A 17,780-nucleotide genomic window follows, 5' to 3' on the forward strand; every position below is an offset into this window, starting at 1 on the left:
CTATAACCCAAACAAATTTTAATTACCCTAAACGGTGGCCACTGGATGCCAAAGAGCTAGCAGCTGCAAAGACTCTTCGGGAGAAAGAGCGCATCCGTAGTGCGAAGCTAAGGGAAGAGTCCCTCAAGGTTGCGGCATACATTGCCTTGGCTTTCAAAAATCTCCAACACCACTCTACTATATGGCTACCATACAACTTCGAGTAAGCTCAACTCTATACTTAAAGCTTTGTTCGATATATTTCATTCGATGCAAAAGGGCTTATCTAGTTCTATGATTAAATTCATGCAGCAACCACTGGATTTGTATAGCCGTCGATGTCGGGAGGAGCATGGCATGGTCTTTGATTCATTAGATAAGGACACGGTGACATACAAAGACTTCATATCGATTCTCAAAACATATACATATCGACAATCCTCATTAGCTTATATGTTTGTATACATACTTGTAACGTTCACTTTTGGATACTAACAAGTTGTATTTGCTAAAATAATTCGAACAGGGCATTTAGGTTCTATGTCACTAATCATCATGGAAGGCATGATCCAGCAAGGAAGGAAAAGCTGGCTATAAAAACACTATGTGCGGTAAGTGTAACTTACTTCTTCAGTACTCCGTTACATGGCTGTCAAAAGCATTACTTAACATTTTCATATGCAAAACACATAGTGCCCCAAGCAGAAGCCTGGGAGTGTACATTGTGGATACTATATATGTTCTATGATGGGTAACACCGGTGTCTACAGGAGACACCCCTTAAGGGTAAGTTTGAACATCTTTACCCGTAGTATAAAAACTTCGTAAATGGTATGAAATACTAAACCGAAACTTGTTTTCTTGTAGTGGAGAGAAGAGAAAGGAATGAAAAGAGACCCATACAAGGATGACCAACTCTTAGAGCTCGTCGGCGACCTTTGCAACTTCATATTGGACCAGATTGTACACGTCAGAGGCGCCTACCATGACCGAGAGTCTGAGTTAGGTACAAATCCTCAGTACCAACACCTTCATGAGACTGAAAGGCTAGCTCTAGGACGTTGATAACAATGTATATGAAATTTGTATATTTAATGATGGATTATATATATTCATGTGAATTGGACTTGTAATTGTAGTTTATAGAATACTCTTATGCTTGTAGTCGCGGTCGCGGGGTGTTCGGCAACGCGAACGCTGGTCACGGGGCGTTCGACAACGCGAACGCGGTTCGGAACGTTGGTCGCGGGGCGTTCGGCAACGCGAACGCGGTTCGGAACGTTGGTTGTGGGACGTCCGGCAAAGCGATTTTGAATTGAAAATTTGATTTTTTTGCGGGAAAACGAACTATAGGGGCGGTTCTAGATTAAACCGTCCCTACAAATATCTATTTGTAGGAGCGGCTGGTACTACAGCCGCCCCTACAGATATATTCGTAGGGGCTACAAATGCAAGATTTGTAGAGACCCTTGCGTAGGGGCGGCTGGGCAAACCGCCCCTACAAATAGTCTACAACCGCCCCTAGAAATGCTTTTTGACGTAGTGTTCGGAGATGCTTCGGTTTATAAAGGTCGTACATGACAAATTGTGCAAAATCTTTTTAATTTTTTTCCACAGTCTCCATGTATGTTATCATGAAATTTTGACAAATCTCGTGATTTTCATACTTCGTTTGCTTTTTTTAGAATTTAAAAACCATTCGGCCACACGTTCGTGGTCGTGTTTCCTAAACAAAATGTTCGAAAATTATTTTCATTTCCCGAGTAAAGCCCCAAAATGGACTCAATAACATGAATATGATTTCTCCACTCAATTTATTCCATTATTTGAATCACTTACTGTTCAAATTTGACTTAAACAAAAAAAATTCCTCTAAATGCAATTAATTAAATAAATATAACAAACAGATTGAGAAATATGCCAAATTTTAACATGTAGTACCACATGTTGTATGTGGAGAGTAAAAAAAGTTTGGAGGGTAGGAGAGAAAAAAATATTATTTTACCGAGTGCCCATAAAAAACACTCGGCAAATACATTGGTTTACCGAGTGTCAAACAAAAACACTCGGCAAAAATATCAGTTTGCCGAGTGTCAATAAAAAACACTCAGCAAACTCTGTCTTTGCCGAGTGTCTCTAACGGACACTCGGTAAAGTTATAACAATAGGGCGGCGCACCCAACGGCCGTCACATGGCCGCCGCACGCCCAGCGCACGTGCCTCTACTTTGCCGAGTGTTTGTGTTTACCGAGTATTTCTTTATAGTTTGTCGAGTGTTTTTTATTTAACACTCGCCAAAGTTAGATTTTGCCGAATGCTATATGTTTGCCGAGTGTTTAATTGAAAACACTCGGTAAAGAGTATGTTTGCCGAGTGCCGGATAGAATGCACTCGGCAAACTCTCAGCCACCGGGCAATTGATCCATCCAATCCAGCAACCGTGTGGCGCAGTCAATCAACGGCGGATCCGGCGCGGATCACGGGCTCCGATCCGAGTTGGACTCCTGCTCCTCCGCTCGCGATCCAACGGCCCGTCCCGGCCGGCCCTATAAAACCGCGGCGCGGCACCCGTGGCCTCCTCCACCATCGGCAACCAAACCAAAGCCTCTCGATCTCGAGTCGACTCGATCAATCCCGCGAAGCTAGCGATCGGGAGCCCCAGCCATCTAGCGCGCGCCGCCTCTTCGCTTCGTGTTTGAGGGTCTAGTAGTAGGGCGGCGAGCCGCGCGACGCGCAGCCGTCGACCGGGATCTCTGCTACGACGACTACGACCGCCGTGGCCAGCTTCAACTTCGGCCTGCTCGAGCTCGCGGACGGCGAGTCCGGGGAGGCCGCCGTGTCCGTCGTCGTCGGCAAGGTCAAGGCCGCCGAGGCCGCCCGCGCCAAGAAGGCCGAGGCCGCCGCCACCGGGACCACCGAGAAGGAGAAGGCCGTGCACAAGAACCTCTACTACTTGAAGCTTCAGCACGACAATGGTACGTGCATACACCTCAATCTCCCGTCCGACTGACCTGCCGGTTACCAAGTTCCGATCTTCCTTCGCTAAGTTAGCGCTCGTCTCGATCGATCGCCTGCCTTGTTCCTTCGTCTAGTTTGATCCGATTATCGTGATGCGTGCGTGCTTTCTTGTTGCGATCATCTCCCGAGAGCAGGGAGATTAGTTTAGTTTGGTTACGGGACATGTTGTGAGTGGATAAAGATTTCGTGCTCATTGTTCGATCTCTTGTCTCCAGTTAGCATGGTAGATAGATTCGTATTCATTGTTCAATCTTTGCATGTCTAGTTTATATAACTCTATATTATGTACTGTGTCTATCAGATGTCATGTGGTCGTCCGATTTATCACTGTAAATCTAGATTCAATTGTTATTCCGAATTCCAATTCCAATCTTTGGCTATTGATTATTCCTAATTCTGATATTTGAATCTCATATGGATTAGTATTGTTAATGCCTCTCTAATCTTTGAATCTATAAACTATCTCATGTTGTGTTAGAATTCTTAATAATGCGTGTCCAATATTTGAATCTAAACTATCTCATGTTGTTAATATTGTTAATGCGTGTCTATGTTCTTTGTTCAATTTATTTATTTCAACGTAAATAGTAAAGCTGTTATCTTAATGGTTGCCATTACTGACTGGGGGATAAAGCTATTATTGACTGGGGGATAAAGCTATTATTTTGGTTGCCAGTACTGATTGGGGGATAATGCCATTACTGACTGCTGGTTTAGCTTTGTTACGTTATGGTTATTAATCTTTATTATGTGTGTAGCTAGCTTTGTTATCTTATGGTTGTCATTACACGTTTCATAGTTTCTATTATTTGCCACACTTTGATTTGTGTCTCATCCTGCTGGTTTCTTGTCAGGTATAAGAAATATTGAGCACGAGCTCAAGAGGTTGAGAGATGTATTGATAAAACTGAGGGGGCAGGAAACAAAGCTGAAAGAGAAAGGAGAGAATGGAGTCCATCTCATTCAGGTTCAGTTGTCGGAGGAGCAAAGGGAGCTCCGTCTCATGCAGTTGTCGGAGGAGCAAAGGAAGCTGAGGCAGCAGCAGAAGAAGCTGAGGGAGGAGGAAGCAAGGTTGAGGCCACTGAGGAAAGAGTTTTATTTGGAGCATGGATTTCCTCTAGTGGGTGGTGACGAAGAAGAGCCCCCAGTCCCCAATCAGGGGGAAAGTGTTCAGGGCAACGACAATGCCGGTGTTGACAATTTCAATGGCGGCTATAACAGTGATGGCTATGGCAGTGTACCCAGCTGTCACGATGGTGAGCCAGATGTTCATGCTGATGGAGCCTGTGTGTACCATGAGAGGCAGGTAGAGGAAGGCTATGCCTACAACACTAATGGTGGCAGGCAGGGATATCCTGAGGTCAGGAAGGTTCAGAAGTGGGTAGCTAAGCAGCCATCCTCTGATGCTGGTACAGAGGCTGATCACAAACCTGAGGAGAAGGTCAGCTCTGATGCTGGCTCGGAGGCTGAGCACAAGCCTGTAGAGAATCCTCAGAAGGAGGCTGCCACTCCTGCTAATGCGGATGGCGCGCCTGCCTCTGGTTCAGAAAAGTCTTCTGCTGCAGGGTAAGATCTATGCAAATTTTAATCTTCCTCTTGCAACTCTGCAGATTATCGTATTGAAATCAATATTTATTTTTTTTGCCAGGGCTGCTGCAAGTAAGAACGGACAAGGTGGCCCTTCTGGAGACAAAAAATTTCAAAAGAAGAAGCCCAATGGCTCTGAGAAAAGGAAGAGGAAGAATGCTAAGAAGAACGGTGGCAATGAAGTTGATAAGGCAAAGAAGCATGATTCATCCATCAGCGTTTGTATGTGCTGTTTGCACTGGACCGTGTCGTGTGTGGTCACTTTTGCATCTCGTTTCATGTTGTTGCTCTGATCGTGTGTGGTCAGTCAAACGCGTTTGTATGTGCTCTTTGCACCTCTATTTTTATTTAATTAGTACTAGCTTGCCACTGAAAATGGCGGTAATTAGGTTTGGATTTGCTTGGTTGCAAGTCCAAGTCGTGGAGGACAAAACGAAAGCACCACAAGTACTGTCGAATCTCGACAGTGGGTAGGCTCAACTTTAGTCACCTAAGTTGAGGCAAGAGTGCAAAGTTTGCATCTACTGTATTAGTGTAAATGGAGGTTAGATTCTGACTTACTAGTATCTCTCTTACTAGGAATACGTATTTATTTTGTAGGATCTAAATCAATGAAAAGTTGGTCAATAAATTAGGAGTCTAAAAATTGTTTGGAGCAACCATGTCACACTCACACCAGACAGGGCAAAGAAGCTCGATGAATATATGGCGCGCTGCAAGGGTCTGGACCTTGGTTTCGCTGAAATTTGCCTTATACTGATTTATTACGAGAAGAAAACACTTTGTTCGCTGAAAAATACTGTTGAAGTAGTTCTAAGCGAACAGGACATATCTGTCCTATATGTAAATTGACCTATGTACCCCTCCCTCCAAGGGCTGCCGTGGCCGTGTGAGTCTCGCCGCGCCTGCCGCCTCCACGCAGCTCCTCTCTCTTCCTGGTCCAAGGGCCTCCACACCTTCCCTTCCCATGGTGTCCAGGGATCTCCGGCGCCTGCTCGACGGTGTCGCCCTTGTCACACGCGAGGCCAAGCGGGGCACCTCCCCGCGCGACGCCCTCAGGTCCGCGCTCCTTGCCACCACCGACCCGCCGGCCTCACCAGAGGCACCCCGCGCCGCCCGCCACCCCCTCCAGATCCGGCGGTCGCAGTCGCAGCTGAACCTGCTGCCGTCGCGGCGGACAGGCCCGAAGCCGTGGCGCCTCCTCCTGAGCCCTTCCTTCAGATCCGGTGGAGGGGAGGGGAGGCGAGCCAGAGAAGAGGAGGCGAGGACCGGGCCGGAGGGGAATGGGAGGGCCGCTGCAGCCATGGATGGAGATCCGGCGGAGGGGGCGAGGAGAGCCGCTGACGCCCTGGAGATCCGGTGGAGGGGGAGGAGAGGGCCGCCGGCGCCCTTCCTTCAGATCCGGTGGAGGGGAGGGGAGGGCAGGCGAGCCAGAGAAGAGGAGGCGAGGACCGGGCCAGAGGGGAATGGAGGAGGGGCGGCGGAGAGGAGGCGGCGACAGTGAGGGAGCGCACGGGAGGGGCCGAGCGCTCGGGAAGGCGTCGGTCACAGGCATGGGAAACGGGTCTGATAGATTATACTACTATCAGTGGTTTATGCGTCTGCATAATATTTATTTAGTACTTATATTTGTTTATGTTTTACTTTCATGTTGTGATTATGGATTTATTGTTTTTCCCCATCACAGCATTGCACTTATTGTGGACTGTTAGAGTACGTCAGGGGCCTATTGGGTCTGGGTTGGGTGTATTGCCCATTAGTGTTAGGGTTAATTAGAGATAAGGGTCGCTTACTTAAAGGTCAAGTAAGCCTTGCTTGGGAGTCAAGTAAACCTCTCTATATAAGGAGATGAGATGTATCGATTTAATCAAGCAAGAATTAAGAAGGAAATCCCATCCCTCTTGCTCGACCATAATCTTTCATATCAAGGATTAATACAAGATTCATTGTTCTACTTTGGGGTGACAAATAATGCATAGATAGCCAAGCTGTGAAGGATATACCACTTTTTGGCTACAAGGATATCACCGAACTTGGTCGAGAAAGCCGTAATGCACTGTTTCTTTCTGGCCAGCAAGGTACCTTCTGTGTGATATCATAATGTGGTACATATCATAATTAACAATAATCTGACAGTGCAACTTCTTAAGAACTGTTGTTTTATTTTTTTATGGGCACATTTTTCTGTTATGCCACTGTTTCTAATGGTAAAGGATAATAAATTCATACGCTATGTTTCCTGTAGTATTTCTCATCATGTTTGATAGCTTCATACCCCCATAACATGAGCATCCAAGCTTGTACCACCAACAGCTGATTTATGCGCCTGTGATATTAAAAAAGAAAATTCAACCAATATAGGAGGGATTAGGTGACATTGTAAATGACAACAAAATAGGCACCTAAATTCAAGTCGAAGAGGACTTGGTAGTAGTAGTTCATGCCCTGTTATATTTAGGATGTATATGGTCCTTTCCAAATCTCTGATTTAAATCTTGACCTGATCGATTAGTTATATGAAAAGCTTAACACTTAATTTCTTTCTTGCTTAGCAGCGCTCATTTGGTTTCTACATAACAGGTCACAAGCCCTGGTAAAGGAGGAGGGTTGTGAAAGGCGTGGCGAGCCAACGTTAAATCTAACCATTCTAATAGAGATGAAACCCGAAAGAAAACTGTTGGGGCGTAACCCTCTTAGCGACGCGCCATATCGGAACCCGGGTATGGTGTTAAATGGGCAAGGGCCGGGTCGGCACCCCCTTAGTGACGCGCCGTGTCGCGATCTGGGCATGGTGTCAAGTGAGCAAGGATCGGGTCACCGCTTCCTTAGTGGCGCGCGCTACATCGACGCCCGGGTGTATTGAAAAATGAGCAAGGGTCTTCACATCTGAGTCGACGGGTGCGAAGGGTAAGAAAGCTAGTCGAACCAACTAGGTTCTGTTTAGGTAGTTGGAATGTAGGGTCGCTTACAGGTAAGTTAAGAGAATTAGTTGATACCGTGACAAGGAGGCGTGTAAATATATTATGCGTTCAAGAGACTAAATGGAAGGGTCAGAAGGCGAAGGAGGTGGACAATACATGTTTCAAGCTTTGGTACACAGGGACATTCGTGAATAGAAATAGAGTAGGAGTTTTGATTGATAAGAGCCTCAAGAATGGTGTGGTGGGAGTGAGAAGGCAAGGAGATAGGATTATCTTATGATATGGTCTTGAACGTAATTAGTGCGCATGCCCCCCAAGTAGGCCTCGATGAGAGTGCTAAAAGACAATTCTGGGGAAGACTTAGATGGCCTGATTAGAGCTGTACCTAGCAGTGAGAAGCTTTTTATAGGAGGAGATCTTAATGGGCATGTAGGTACTATAAGCGCGGGTTTCGAGGCAGTTCATGGAGGTTTTGGATATGGTAGTAGGAATCGGGAGGGGGAGGAAGTTCTGGACTTCGCGGTAGCTTTTGACCTGATGATAGTCAACACTTTCTTTAGAAAGAGAGAATCTCATCTAGTGACCTTCAGTAGCGGACAACACTCTAGCCAGATTGACTTTGTCCTCGCAAGAATAAAGGACAAACGAGCATGCTTGGGTTGCAAGGTGATACCAGGGGAGTGTGTTGTTTCTCAACATAAGCTTTTGGTGGCAGACTTTCGTTTTTAGGTGCGTGCTCGTAGGGATAAATAAGCTAAGATTGAAAGAACAAAGTGGTGAAAACTGAAAGGGGAGACGTCAGAGGTATTTAGGGAAAGGGTTATCAAAGAGGGCTCTTGGAAGGAAGAAGAGGACATAAACATGTGGGAGAAGATGGCAACCAACATTCGGAAGGTTGCCTCAGAGGTGTGTGGAGTAACCAAAGGAAGTGGAGGCGAGGCTAAAGATACTTGATGGTGGAACGAGGAAGTCCAAAGGGCTATTAAGGAGAAGAAAGAATGATGTAGACGCTTGTACCATGACAGGAGTGTGGACAACATAGAGAAGTACAAGGTGGCAAAGAAGACTGCAAAGCGAGCTGTAAGTGTGGCAAAGGATAGAGCGTACGAGGATCTTTACCAACATTTGAGTACGAAGGAAGGAGAGAAGGACATTTATAGGATGGCTAGGGTTCGTGAGAGAAAGACAAGGGACTTCAACCAAGTTAAGTGCATTAAGGATGAAAGGGAGCATCTCTTGGTGAAGGAGGATGAGATCCGACATCAATGGCAAGAGTATTTTGATAAATTGTTCAATGGTGAGAATACGGACACAACCTTTCAGTTGGATGACTCTTTTGATGACACCAATAGGCGCTTTATGCGGAGAATCCAAGAATCTGAGGTCAGAGAGGCGTTGAAAAGGATGAAAAGAGGTAAGGCGATGGACCGGATGTTATCCCAATCGAGGTGTGGAGATGCCTCAGGGACATAGCTATAGTATGGCTAACCAAGCTGTTCAACCATATTTTTCGATCGAACAAGATGCCTGATGAGTGGAGAAGTATATTGGTACCGATCTACAAGAATAAAGGGGATATTCAAAGTTGTACTAATTACCGGGGAATTAAGTTGATGAGCCATACTATGAAGATATGGGAGAGAGTTATCAAGCATCGCTTGAGAGCAATAACGCGGGTCTCTATGAACCAATTTGGTTTCATACCCAGAAGGTCAACCATGGAAGCCATTTTCTTAATAAGACAAGTTATGGAGCGGTATAGGGAGAAGAAGAAGGACATACACATAGTTTTTATTAACTTGGAGAAGACTTATGATAAAATACCAAGGAATGTTATGTGGTGGGCTTTGGACAAACATAAAGTCCCAACGAAGTACGTCGGGCTCATTAAGGACATGTACAACAATATTGTGACTAGTGTTCGAACAAGTGATGGAGACACGGATGACTTCCCGATTAGGATAGGACTACATCAAGGGTCAGCTTTGAGCCATATCTGTTTGCCTTAGTGATGGATGAGGTCACAAGGGATATACAAGGGGACATCCCTTGGTGTATGCTTTTCGCGGACGATGTAGTGCTAGCTGATGAAAGCCGGACATGAGTAAATCAGAAACTAGAGTTATGGTGGGAGACTTTGGAGTCCAAAGGTTTTAGACTCAATAGAACTAAAACTGAGTATATGAGATGTGACTTTGGCACTACTACTCGGGAGGAGGAAGATATTAGTTTGGAAGGTCAAGTAGTGTCTAGGAAGGATACCTTTCGATATTTAGGATCAATGCTACAGAGAGACGGGGATATTGATGAAGATGTTAGCCATAGAATCAAAGCAGGGTGGATGAAGTGGCGCCAAGCATCTGGTGTCATATGTGACAAAAGGGTACCACAGAAGCTAAAAGACAAGTTTTATAGGACGGCGATTAGACCTGCTATGTTGTATGGTGAAGAATGTTGGCCTACGAAAAGACGACATGTTTAACAGATAAGTATCGCGGAAATGCGTATGTTGCGTTGGATTTACGGTCATACAAGAATGGATCGAGTTCGGAACGATGATATACGTGATAGATTAGGGGTAGCATCAATTGAAGAAAAGCTTGTCCAACACCGGTTGAGATGGTTTGGACATGTCCAACGGAGACCTTCAGAGGCACCGGTGCGTAGTGGAATCCTAAGCTAGGATAGTAACGTGAAGAGGCAGAGGAAGACCGAAGTTGACTTGGGTAGAGGCAATAAAATGAGACTTGAAAGGATGGAAAATATCCAAAGACTTAGCCTTAGATATGAGTGCTTGGAAAATAGCTATTCACGTGCCTGAACCTTGATTGCTTCTGCTGGGTTTCAACTCCAGCCTACCTCAACTTGTTTGGGACTTAAAAGCTTTATTGTTGTTGTTGTTGCTGCTGCGGCTGCTGCTGCTGCAACGCTCATTTGGAATCTGTGAACAACACTAACATTTCTTTCTTATTGTTTCAAGATTATAGGAATAGGTGAAGAATCTGACATCTTTTTTTTAGAAAATTATTATTCCTTTCTTCAATGACATACACTGCTGTATCATGCAACAGGGACTGCATCCTTCATTAATTCTTTTTCCCTTCAGTGATACTGTCATATCATGCAGTAGATTGATTATGCCTGTAGTCCTGTAGGCAAATCAAGGAAATTGAATGTTCAATTTTCTGGTAGTCAACTAGCATATACAGTTGCTTTTTTCAAAACTATGTTATAGTCAATAGAACTGTTGTTTTTCATTTGTCAGGTCAGCAAGATGTCTTCGAAACTATTAGTCCTGAAGATGTGGCCACACTAATATATACTAGTGGAACAAGTGGCACACCAAAAGGCGTTATGCTTACCCACCGAAATCTCTTGCATCAGGTGAAGGTAGAAACATTACACTTTTAGCCAAGGTTGTTGAGCGATGCTACGCCATGTGTATTAGTTACTATTTTATTTCCTTATCTTGATGTGAATTCCTAATCTCTATAATATGAGCATAAGCATTCATGCTAATTAATATTATGTTTTTTCCTGGAATGTCTTGTAAACATTTCAATCACCCTGCTAAAAAATCCGAGACAAATTGTTTTCTGTTCATACGCATTTTATGCTGTTCTGTTCCACAGATAAATAATCTGTGGGAGATTGTGCCGGCAGAACCTGGTGATAGGTTCCTAAGCATGCTTCCACCATGGCATGCATATGAGCGTGCTTGTGAGTACTTCATCTTCTCGTACGGGATCCAGCAAGTTTACACTACTGTGAAGTATCTGAAGGTAGGGTTTTTATATGTTTCAACTTAAATTACCTTACTGTAGTTTTGTTTGAGGGAAATTACCTTACTATTGTTAGTTAGTTTCTGCATTAAGCACCTTGTAATGTTATCAAAGATGCTTGCTCTGCATAAAGCACCTAGTGTGCTATTGAGCAATTCATGTGGTCTCGTAGTGTATTTGCGTGCTCTGCTGTAAGAATATGCTGTATTATTTTTTATCACTGAGTCACCAGGTCACGGGTTCGAAGCAGTCTCTTCGTAGATTTTGCGGGAGAAGGCTTGCCTCGGTTTTCCCTTCCCCAGACTCCACTCATATAGCCTCCGGCACTGGGTCTGCCCTTTTTTTTTATTTTTCATCAGCTAACTAAAAGCTGCAAAATGGGCCAGATCTCGTATTAGCATGCAGTGATCTGCAGAACTCGTTTCTACAGTCCTATCTGTGTTGTTGTTCACTAGTTTTATTTTCTGTAGTTCCTTAGGGCATTTTGACATCTTCTTCTATCTTCTTTGATAGGAAGATTTGCAGCGTTACCAGCCTCGCTATATTATATCAGTACCGCTGGTCTATGAAACCTTGTACAGGTTAGTGTTCTTCTGCTCCTTCAGTTTCATTTGATGCTTTATAGTTGTCTCTGTCTGGATAAACTTACTAAAACTTGCCCACCAGTATATTAAAATATATCAATGTTTGAAATATCTCTACATTTGTCATTATTAAACCTGTAGCATTAGAATTATTAATTCCTATAACAACAAACAAAAAAAAAGTTCCGTTACATTTTGGAACTGTTTAACTCAATAACATCAATAAAAAGGAATGGAGGCGGTGTAGTGATAAACCACTTTTGTACTACAGTAAATGATTGTTCACTTAATAGGGACACTTCAGTTCACTAATGCATTGGTGCCCATGCAGAGGCTACATGTGTGTAGTTTTTTCTTCCCCCCCCCCCCCCCCCCCCCCCCCGTTGAATGGTCAAGTAGTGAGTAGTGACACTTTATGGAAAGTCTTTGGCCCATTTCCTAATTCTCTTCTTGACTTTCTGCAGTTCAATTCAAAAGCAGATTTCATCCAGTTCAGCTGCTCGAAAAATTATTGCTCTTTCACTTATCAAGATAAGTTTACTATATATGGAGGCAAAGAAGATCTATGAGGTCCGGACACTGAATTGTCATAAGCTACTTGCTTTAATTAGCTGCAAGGAATTACTTCAAAGATGCTATACTTTGTTTCCTTATTCTTTAATAACCAGACGTTCTAGAAGTTGAAGTTCCTTTCTTTATTATCTACTTGTGGCCTCTTTCTTTGCTTGACTCAGTTTCCTTTTCCTGTTTTTCTCCTCCATTGAAAAGGGAACAGTTTTATCAAACAATCTTGTCAAACCATCATTTATCGCCTATATGATGAAGTGGCTGTGGGCAAGATTGATTGCTGCATTTCTCTGGCCTTTACATAATCTGGCGAAGATTCTAGTATACAAGAAAATTCATTCAGCAATCGGGATTTCAAAGGTATATTAATTTTGCTTATATTCTTATTTCTGTGTTGCATCAATGATCCTTGCAATTTTAAGTGTAACCTGAACTTTATTAACACCCACTTAACAAATACTTAATAAATCACCTAGTTTCCGTGATAACTTGCAGGCTGGTATTAGTGGCGGTGGAAGTCTTTCGATGCATGTTGATAAATTTTTTGAGGTAAGGGTTATCAATAAACTTCTTATTTAAATGTCAGTAGCTTTATCAATGTTCTGCTCTTTCAGGCCATTGGCATTAAAGTACAAAACGGCTATGGTCTTACTTAGACTTCTCCTGTTGCTGCTGCTAGACGACCATTCTGTAATGTAAGATGAGGAAATGCTTGTTTTATTTACTAATTGGATATAGTCTTGCATACTGTTTCCTATTTGTTACATGCGATAAGTCGACAATGCTAAACATTAACTGTGTATGTCGCTTGAAGGTTCTTGGGACAATTGGCCACCCAATAAAGCATACTGAAATCAAGGTTTTCGACATAGAGACCGGTGAGGTGCTCCCAGATGGTTCAAAGGGGATTGTGAAAATTAAAGGACCGCAAGTAATGAACGGATACTATAAGGTTCTACTTCTTTCTTTGCTGATACAAATCAATTGTCAAATCTAAATTAGAATGCTGATGTTCCATTAACATGTTGCTCATCGAATTAATTAGTTCTCTGTGGAACACTATGTTAGATTCTCTGTACTTAAAGTCAGCTAAGAATATTCCAGAGGTATTAACAGCCTGATATCTTTGCTACAATAGTTGACAAAATGAGGAGCTGTAGTATTCTTATAATTTCATGTTTTACTTAATATATTAATCCTTCCGTATGGTGTTGATAGACATTGCCGAAAGTGAAATGCACATTAAGAACCAAGCATCTAAATCTTAGAATCCATGTCTCGGCCCCATGCACAGATTAATGATATTATTTGAGTGTTCAGCTTTCTGGAGGACTCATTTCATGATTTTTTTTTTGTTTGTCATTAGAATCCATCGGCTACAGATGAAGATTTTGACCAAGAGGGTTGGTTCAGCACTCGAGATATAGGTTGGATTGTACGTCACCATGCCATAGGGCCAAGTCGCAAGTGTGGAGGGATGCTTGTTCTTGAAGGGCGTGCAAAGGATACAATAGTCCTCTCTACAGGTTCAGATTATAATTAGTCTCTCCTTTTTCAGAATGTGTACTTTTTTATATTTATAATATAAAAAATGTGTACTTTTTTATATTATAAATATATTCTTTGTCATTTTTTTTATGATTCTGTTAGGAAACTTACTGTTTGGTCTTTGATGTTGCACACAGAAAATTTAGTTGATATCATGTAACTTTTTTACTGACCTTGACCATCTCATTTGTAGGTGAAAATGTTGAACCTGCTGAGATCGAGGAAGCAGCCGGCAGGAGTAACTTGATTAATCAGATAGTTGTGATCGGCCAGGTAAGAGATACGCCCAGCTATAATCATCACTACACTCAATTCAGACTCCTTTATGTGTGGGCACATATCTTTTTCTTGATGCAACTAGGGGAAATATTCTGAAGAAAAAACCCATGTCATTATCTGAAACTGTGGTGTTATGGCTACTGCATTGAGTGTACTCTCTTCCTCTCACTTGTAAGGCCGTCCCCTTCATCTATAAAAGAGGATACGTCCTCTCCCTAAAGGAGATAGTTCTCTTCAGTTAACCCAAGTCCATTCAAGTGATTCCAGATTCATTAGATCGATCAAGTTCACTAGTACACAACCACAGAACCACCAGGTTCAAACCACGAGCACACGCTTGAACACTTAACTCATAGCGGGGCTCCTATCTCTTTCGGTCGCTCTAATCGGAGTCCGACCGGACCACTTGTACCCTCATCTTTCTCCTTCTCCTTTGTAACCCCACTGTGAACTTCGAGTACCTAGGCTCAGGAATAAAGTCAACGACCGACTCAGACTGGACGTAGGGTACATTGCCTGAACCAGTATAAATCCTGTGTCATTAAGTGCTAGACCACCTCCGATCACAACATACAGCAAAACTATAAATATTCACTTGCTGGTCACTTTCTACGCCGACAACGATAGTACGGTGACACCCACCGTGAAAATAAGAAGGGACAAAGTGACAGACAAGTACAGAAGGGAAATCGAAGCGTTGTTCAAGTGAGACGCGGAGCGCGTGCGTGTGCTCTAATAGCAGATCTATCTAATAAGAAAATCGAGAGGGATGCATCCATCTGATTGAAACAAGTTCTTTTTGGATAAATGATGAATAAGCAGGTTACTACACTATTAGATGTATGTGTGTACATGCAATAAGTGACTAGTCAAACTCAAAACGCATTGCTAACCCTCCGACTTTACAGCGATCTTGCTCTGCGATTAAAAACTGATCGTTATACAGCTATATATGGTCATGTTGCGGTGTGAGCCGGCGCAGCAGCATGCACCCACAAGGCGATGAGGACCGCCGCCACCGCCGCACGCAGCAGCCTGCCTATCACCGTCCGGCAGCAGCTGGTACTCTCCTCCTCGCCGTCAGACTCGTCACTGCCGACAGCCGTGGCCTCCTCTGCCTGTACGACGACGGCTTTGTTAGCATCGCCATTGGCCACCGCTACCGGCTGCAGCTTCTTCCTCTGCTTCCTGCTCCGCTCGTTCCGCGCCTTCTTCTCGTTGCGACCGTAAGTCCCGGCGGAGCCGCTCTGCGCGTTGCCGACGGCGACCTCCGAGGCCGCCGTCGCCATCGTCTGCTGGTGCTTGTATTCCGTGGCTTCTCTGCCCCCTCTCAAGTCTCTTGGCTGCCTCGTTGTCGCCGGGATCCTCGTCGGCGAGCACGGCCCACATGTTGGCGCTCGCCTTGGTTCCGCCGCCCGCAGCCGCTGCCATGTCGCCGGCGGGTCGAGCGAGCGATCCAATCCAATCCATGGCAACGACGCGATCTACTCCTATATAGTACAGTAACGAACACAGCATCCATCAGAGTTTCCTTTTCGAGTACAAAACGGCAACCGTACGTGTCGATCGGAGTTTGTGTAGCCCGACGTTTTCTCTTCGATGGAACGGCGTGGCACAGATCTCCCAGCCCGGTCTGTACGGCGTATGCTTCGGATCCTGCCTGCGTACATACAGACACTTGCAAGATCTGCAACGTGTCGATGTACGTGTGCGTACGTATTTGCATACAGTCGGAATCCAATGCAAATACCAACCCGGACCGACTTGGAACTGGAAGAGAGGAGAGAGAAAGTCACGGTCACGGTCCTTACGGAAGGCTTCTTTTCTCGAACACAGGCATGATTTTTTCATTGATTGCTGGATCAAAAAAAAAGTAATGGCCCCGTTCGCGGGCCCTTAAACTGGCCCGATCCGCTTCTTTTTTCATCAGAAATAGTATTTTTCTGTCACAAATTCCTCCAGCATTCCTCCAAATCATCTGGTTTGGAGGAATGCTGGAGAAATTTGTGAGAGAAAAATATTGTTCCGGATGAAAAAAAGAAGCGGATATATCTTTTATTAATTATAAGAAAATCTATAAAATAGTATATATTAATATACGACGCTAACTCGAATTGATAAGTGAGCTGGAAACTTCTAGAAGACCCACACCAGGCGCGTATCTCTACTACAATGGACCAATTAAAATTATACTAGGTCCTTCCGAAAAATGTCCTCCGCTGAGAGCTTCCAACCATTATGCACCCAGGAAAATGCACACAGGAATTCATCTCCATTAAAATTAAGGGCTAATAAAACACCTAAATCAAATTCGATGGCCACGATTCGATGTGGGATGCCAGGCTTCTCACGCATCCACACCCTGCACGCCGACGCCGCGCCCTCGCTCCTCCCCGCATCCCACACGCCCGAGTTCGATTCCTATGCCCACTCGCATATCCCACCGCAATGGCGACCGCGCTCTCCAAATCCGTCGTCAAATCCCACCCTAGGTCGCCCACCACAGCGCAGCCGCCACCGTCCGCGTCGGTTGGCGGTGGGGCGGCGCCTCCGCCGCCGTTGTCGGCCGTCGCCAGCGTGGTGCCGTCGAAGAACGCGGCGATGGCGGAGCTCAAGTCGCTCGTGCTCACCACGCTCGCCAAGCTCTCGAACCGCGACACGCACCACATCGCCATCGAGGAGCTGGACCGCATCATCCGCGTGCCACGGTCGACCGACGTCGTGCCCATGCTGCTCAACATGCTGGCATCCGACTCCCCGGGGCTCACCTCCTCGGCCAGGCGCGAGTCGCTGCGCCTCCTCGCCACGCTCTGCGTGTCGCATCCGGACGCGGACGCGCCGCACCTCCACAAGGTGCTCGCCCACCTTGCGCGGCGGCTAAAGGACCCGGCGTCCGACACCTCCGTGTGCGACGTGTGCCGAGACGTCGTGGGCCAGCTCGCGGCAGTGTACCTCTGCTCTCTGTCGGCTTCCGGCGTTGCCGAGGCGGGCAATGCGACCGTGACGCTGTTCGTGAAGCCGTTGTTCGAGGTGATGGGGGAGCAGAGCAAGGCGGTGTAGGGTGGGGCGGCCGCATGCTTGGCCAAAGCGGTGGAAGGGGCGGGGCCTGGGCCTGGTGCCATCGGGCTGTTTGGGAAGCTCGGTCCTAGGATTTGCAAGTTGCTCGGTGGGTAGGGCAGACAGCACGCAACTCATGGGCCGGCCCAAATACCTGAGCGACAGGCTAGGGGAGTGATCCAATCTCCGACCGGAAGGCCCGGCCGAGGAGGAACAGCGTCCGTTTTCGACTCCGGTCCACCTCTCCGACCGGAACGCTCGCTTCGATCTCCAGCCCACCTCCGGACGGCCTCTCCGACTGGAAGGCCTGGCCAAAAGCACCGCTTCTGACTCCGACCCCGTACTCTCCGACCGGGGATACGCCAATCCCTTGCTCACTGCTCTTCTCCGACTGGCGCAACCAGAGCCGACTGTGACCAGCCGACCGAGGGCGCCCGCTCGGTAGAGACCAGGAAACA

General features: G+C 45.6%; 1 protein-coding gene and 1 pseudogene across 1 annotated transcript; both read left to right on the forward strand.

Moving 5' to 3' along the window:
- Positions 1–2,171: 2,171 nt before the first annotated feature.
- Positions 2,172–5,232, forward strand: LOC136515126 (uncharacterized). Its single transcript, XM_066508819.1, has 4 exons — positions 2,172–2,195; positions 2,693–2,954; positions 3,852–4,563; positions 4,646–5,232. The coding sequence occupies exons 1-4, from the start codon at positions 2,172–2,174 to the stop codon at positions 4,875–4,877; spliced, it is 1,230 nt and encodes a 409-aa protein (XP_066364916.1). The 3' UTR covers positions 4,878–5,232.
- Positions 5,233–6,606: 1,374 nt separating this feature from the next.
- On the forward strand, positions 6,607–15,416 carry LOC136515127 (probable acyl-activating enzyme 16, chloroplastic; annotated as a pseudogene).
- The last annotated feature ends 2,364 nt before the right edge of the window (positions 15,417–17,780 follow it).

This window comes from Miscanthus floridulus, chromosome 17, assembly GCF_019320115.1.
Source record: "Miscanthus floridulus cultivar M001 chromosome 17, ASM1932011v1, whole genome shotgun sequence".
NCBI lineage: Eukaryota > Viridiplantae > Streptophyta > Magnoliopsida > Poales > Poaceae > Miscanthus > Miscanthus floridulus.